The sequence below is a fragment of the Bos javanicus genome, chromosome 11 (genome assembly GCF_032452875.1).
Source record: "Bos javanicus breed banteng chromosome 11, ARS-OSU_banteng_1.0, whole genome shotgun sequence".
Taxonomy (NCBI): Eukaryota; Metazoa; Chordata; class Mammalia; order Artiodactyla; family Bovidae; genus Bos; species Bos javanicus.
The window spans coordinates 60,684,081-60,690,058 of NC_083878.1; the positions used below are offsets into that span (position 1 = coordinate 60,684,081).

The window sequence follows — 5,978 nt, forward strand, 5'->3', positions numbered from 1 at the left end:
CCATCCTTTCATTCCTCCCCTAGCCCCAGGCAACCACTAATCCGCTTCCTGTCTCTATAGATTTGCCTATTCTGGGCATTTCATATGAATGGAATAGAAATGTGACAACCTATATCTGGGTCCAAAACATGCTTGGCAGAAACTCAAGATGGGCACAGATTATATGAACTGTAACTTGACCTTGAGCCTCCCTTGTCTCAGGGTGCTAATTCCCCCTTTCACAAGGGGCAGTGAGAATGTGAACCGCCAGCCCAGGCCTGGCACCCCTGCTGGTCAGGGGTGGGGACTCTCTGTAGTGAAAAGGAGGCTTAGTGAGAAGATCAACTATAGAGCAGCCTCAGATCAAAGTGATCTTATTATGAATTGGTGGCATGCTGTGGCATTCCCAAAGTTCAACTGTGAACTAAGGTTGTGTAAGTGGTGTTTCCTCTGCCTCTCATTCAGCAGGCCCTGTCTGGGTGCCAAAGTCAGCAAAGCAGCGCGCTGCTCTTTCTCACTGAAGAGGCCCAGAAACTTTCAGCCCCCGCCCCACCCAGACGGCTCCTGCTCTCCCAGAGAGGAGGCTCCCTGGGGGTCCTCTAGGGACCCCGTCCCCTCTCTGCATTCCCAGATTTCTCCTGGTTGCCACCCAGGTCCCTCCCAATCTCTCTACAAGCCCTGAACTGCCCCTGCCAGGACCTCTGCTGGCAGCTGCACGTGCCAAGGCGGAAGGCTTCTTACCTGATCCACGTGAGTGAGCTGACTGTTTTTTGTTGCTGCTACAGCAACACCTCTGTTCAGCTCCTTGTGAAAAGTTTCATCCCCCAGGGATCCTTTCTCTTTGATCTGTTCACACCCCTGCTTGGGGGTGGGGGTGGGGAGACCCAGCACCCAGATCAGTGATGGGCCCTACCCCCCACCAGCCTGTGTCTGCGGTGGACACTGTTTCAGTGACCACTTTCCCTGTCTCAGGCCCCTGACAGGAATGCCAGGAACCCACCCCTTCCTCTGCCCTCCCCGAGGGATTGACGTTCATAGGATCCCTCCCTGCTGCCCCACACTCAGGCCACAGAGCTGTCACCCCACCCCCACTCTCCCTCAGTGGTCTGGGGCTTTCTTGACAGCAGCAGAACAGAGTCTGGGGGCTCAAGGGAGGGGAGGGCCAGAGACCTGCCATTATGCAGGCCCTCCTCCACAGCAGTGAATTCAGGTCTGGAGACAACAGAAGGGCTGGGATGAGGCAGCGCTGGGATGAGGCAGGGCTGGGATGAGGCAGGGGTGGGGGGTGCGTGGGGTTTGTGGGGGCTGTGGGGTGGGGTGGGGGGGAGTAAAACAGGGTGGGGAGCCAAGGAGAAGGGCAGGGAGGAAGGGTAATGAGACCGTTCCTTCTTTGAACTGTGTCCAGTGAGGTGTGATTCCAGCCTCCCAAGGGAAGGGTTGAGTGGCTGCCTGAGAACAGTACCAGACCTGGGATGGCCCCCAGGGCCTGGTGGACCGCAGCTGAGACCAAGGCTGAAGGTCGGTCAGGATGACTAGAGCTGGCGGATGGGGCTAAGGAGGGTCTTATCAGTGACAGAGTTGGCCTAAGACTTCCCCGCCCCCTCCCCCTGCCCCCATAACCTCAGAGGTGAGGGAAGCTGGCTTTGGGATCGTGTGCAGGAAGATCTGGGGAAATGGACACCACGGCCTCGGCTCACAGCCTTGGTGTAGGCGGGGCCCGCTAGGTTGAGAGGCCTGAATTATTAAGCCCTGGGAGAAAGGCCTCTGGCCCTAGTGCTGAGGGGAGCTTATCACCTCTATTCACAGTCTCCTGGGAGGTGAAGAAGTCAGCTGCTTCCAGGGCCCCACTGTGACCAGAGTTGTAAAAGGGCATTTGGCTGGCCTGGAGGGACCCTGGCCCAGGCAGTCCTGTCACCAGGCCCCAGGTTTCTTGAAGCCGTTTGTTTACAGGCTCCAGTTGACCTTTGCCACACACATTTTCCACATTGTCCTTCCCTGCAAAGGAAGGCCCCTGCAGCCACCAGGGGCCATGGAGTCTCCCGGGTCCACCTGCACTCACCTGTCAGCTTGGGGCTGGCTGGGAAGACCACCCTCCCCTCCTACCTTGACCCCCATTCGGCCATAGGTGTAGCAGGGAGGCCAGATCCTCCCAGGTCTGCTATGGCCTTACTCTGGCATTGCCCTCTGAGCAGCTAGGGTTAGGGAAGCCCCATAACAGTCCCACTTCCAGTGCCTGGGGAAGGAGGTAGAGGGATCCACCCGAAGTCAAGATCAGATGGTGCCTGTGAAACCTGGAGGGAGAGAGGCCAGGCCCAAGCAGAAGCCGCTCTGTCTTGGGTCTAGAATCCTGGGCAAGAATGCATCTGGTGGGTCTGAGGGTGATCTGGTGGTTCTGGGAGCCAACAACCACTTCCTGGTTTTCTTTCCTATAGTCCTTCCTCTCAAGGCCCATATTCCTGAAAACTGATATTCGGCTAAGACGAGGACCAGCTGGGGCAGTATCTCTGGCCCTCACTTCTTTGATAGCACCATTCACTCTTTCCTCCCTGGCTCAGCTCTGGGCCTGATAGCCCCCTGCTTCCCTTCATCTAGACAGGAAAAATTGTCCAAGACTAGCGGATGGGACCAGAGGGATTCCTGCAAGCCCTGGAGTCACGCTGGATGTGGGAGTCACCCAGCAGTGCTGCCCTCGGTGGGTTATCTGGCTGTCTACGGGAAACAAAGTGAGACTGTCAGTTGCTCAGCTGTGTGCGACTCTGCAACCCAGTGGACAGTAGCCCGCCAGACTCCTCTGTCCATGGGACTTCCCAGGCAAAAATACTGGAGTGGGTTGCCATTTCCTACTCCAGGGAATCTTCCCTACTCAGGGATCGAACATGGGTCTCCTGCATTGCAGTCAGATACTTTACCATCGGAGTTACAATGTTGTCTGTGGGAGCAGACCTTTATTATTGTCTGCAAAATCCCATGGGCAGAGGAGCCTGGTGGGCTATAGTCCATGGGGTTGCAAAGAGGACACGATTTTAGTAACTAAATCACCACCACAGATCTTTGTCTAACTTGTGTTTACTATTAATTAGGGTATTTTACAACTTTATAAGGAAAGTGTAGAAAACTAATAGCAATGCAGGACTATTATACAGTGATGCAGATAATATTTTAATCAAGTGACCAAGGTTTTATCTTATATACCATAATTTAGCAATCATTTCAATACTCTTCCTTTCAGTTATTATAAATATTTCAGTATCTCCTGTCATATTTTGAACCCTCCTTCTGGTTCTTTCATTAATTAATGAAATACATTTTTGTTATAGGTTCATGGTACATTTGTATAAAAGCTATGTTTTAAAATTTTTAATGAAAAAAGGAGAGTAAGTGTTTACGGCCATTCATACGCCCAACCTCGGCTCTCGGTGGTCGGATTTCGTGTCCTATCGGGCCGAAAGGGTGACGGCGCCTCTAGGATGAAGCTCGTGAGATTTTTGATGAAATTGAGTCACGAAACTGTAACCATTGAATTAAAGAATGGAACACAAGTCCACGGAACAATCACAGGTGTAGATGTCAGTATGAACACACATCTTAAAGCAGTGAAAATGACCCTGAAGAACAGAGAACCTGTACAGCTGGAAACACTGAGTATTCGAGGAAATAACATTCGGTATTTTATTCTGCCAGACAGCTTACCTCTGGATACACTACTCGTGGATGTGGAACCAAAGGTGAAGTCTGAGAAAAGGGAAGCTGTTGCAGGAAGAGGCCGAGGCCGAGGAAGAGGACGTGGCCGAGGCCGAGGCAGAGGCAGAGGGGGTCCTAGGCGATAATGTCTCTCAAGACTACTATCTCAAAGTAGTGGGGCAGGAAGACGGATACCTGACAGAGGAAGATTAAGACCAAGGCAGAAGTCCTAAGCAATAATGTTGCTGGAGCTTACTGTTTCACAGGGAAGAATGTTCAAGTTTTTTGTACAGGCTTTGTTTGTTTGTAGCAGTTTTTAATAAACAAAAATGTAACACACACAAAAAAATAATAAAATTTTTAATGAAAAAATTACCATATAGGAAATTGGTATATGGTAATTTTTTCATATGCAGTTCTATGCACTTTAATCCATTTAAAGAGTGAAACCACTACCACAATCAGGATACAGAACAGTTTCATCCTCCCTGAGACACTCCCTGTGCCATCCCTACAGTCATGTTTTTGATTTTGTGTATGTTTGTGTTGATGGTTAAAACTGGAAAAAAAAATCATCAAATTCAAGCATTTTTAAGCGTACAGTTCAGTAGCGTTAAGGATATCTACGTTGTAAAACAGATCTCTGGAACCCCTTCATCTTGCAGAACTGAAAGTTTATACCCCTTAAACAATAACTTCTCTCTGCCCCCTCCAGCAGCCCCTTGAACAATGACTTCTCTCTGCCATCTCCCAGCAGCCCCTGGCAACCACCATTCTACTTTCTAGATCTGTGAATCTGACTATTTCAGACACATCACTTAAATGGAATCATTGCAGTGTTTGTCCGCTTATGACTGGCTTATTTCACTTAGCATAATGTTCTCAAGGGTCATCTGTGTTGAACCATGTTTTTGATGTTTTGAAAATTATTCTCTGACAAGATGCAAAAAGATGTCAGTGACTGGGATGTTGCTGGCTTGTCTTTGTCAGTCCCCCAGGCTGTGGGGATTCCCTCTCTGCCCCCTCTGTCAAGCCTGGGGAAAGTCTTGGGGTTTCAGAGTGGTCTCTGTTCTGCTTGCCCCACTGCTTTGCCCTCCCTTGCAGGCTGCACTTAAACTCGACAGAAGAAAACTCCCCGATCAGCAGGGTGCTTTGGGACATCTCCGGGTGTGGGTGGTGGGGTTAACCACACAAAGGGTGAATAATTAAACCAAACATGGGCACTCAAGCCAGACGTCCCTCAGTTAGCTCCTTTCTTCAGACAAAGGCAAAAGACATTGACGATAAGGGAGCCTTCACCTTTTTCCTCCTCAACAAGGAGAATCAGGAACGTGGGTACAGGAGGAGCTTGGCAAGCCTGGGAATGAGCCTGTGTGGGAGATGCAGGGCCAGTGCAGGGCCAAGGCCCCAGACAAAACCTCTAATAATATACTTGGGCCTCTAAAATGCAGTCAGCTAGACACATTCTTGCCCCTTCCCCTTGTGCAGCACACACACACAGACCCTGAACTCTTTTCCATTCAACATTCAGAAACTGTGGTGTGTGTAAATGCCAAGTAGTTTCCACAAGTCTAAAATCCATAACTCTCCCTAGTGCCCCCTTAAAATGTTTTTGAACCTTTTGTTTGTCATGGTATTTCCAGTGGTCATGTATGGATGTGAAAGTTGGACTGTGAAGAAGGCTGAGTGCCAAAGAATTGATGCTTTTGAACTGTGGTGTTGGAGAAGACTCTTGAGAGTCCCTTGGACTGCAAGGAGATCCAACCAGTCCATTCTGAAGGAGATCAGCCCTGGGATTTCTTTGGAGGGAATGATGCTAAAGCTGAAACTCCAATACTTTGGCCACCTCATGCGAAGAGTTGACTCATTGGAAAAGACTCTGATGCTGGGAGGGATTGGGGGCAGGAGGAAAAGGGGATGACAGAGGATGAGATGGCTGGATGGCATCACTGACTCGATGGATGTGAGTCTGAGTGAACTCCAGGAGTTGGTGATGGACAGGGAGGCCTGGCATGCTGCGATTCATGGGGTCGCAAAGAGTTGGACACAACTGAGTGACTGATCTGATCTGACAGTCACCTTGTTGGGGACTTGTAATGAAGTTTGTGAACTGACATTGGTCTACAGACTGTACTTTGGGTAGTACTGCTCGATGGATGTGAGTCTCAGTGAACTCCGGGAGTTGGCGATGGACAGGGAGGCCTGGCGTGCTGCAATTCATGGGGTCGCAAAGAGTCGGACACAACTGAGCAACTGAACTGAACTGAACTGATGAGCAATGAAAGTAGACTTTCTTGGGATGTGCTGTCTCTACTGCT

General features: G+C 50.2%; 1 protein-coding gene across 1 annotated transcript; it reads left to right on the plus strand.

The window, feature by feature from the left end:
- The first annotated feature begins 3,355 nt into the window (after positions 1–3,355).
- On the plus strand, positions 3,356–4,017 carry LOC133257196 (small nuclear ribonucleoprotein Sm D1-like). The gene has a single exon (XM_061432755.1). The coding sequence runs from the start codon at positions 3,447–3,449 to the stop codon at positions 3,804–3,806; it is 360 nt and encodes a 119-aa protein (XP_061288739.1). The 5' UTR covers positions 3,356–3,446; the 3' UTR covers positions 3,807–4,017.
- The last annotated feature ends 1,961 nt before the right edge of the window (positions 4,018–5,978 follow it).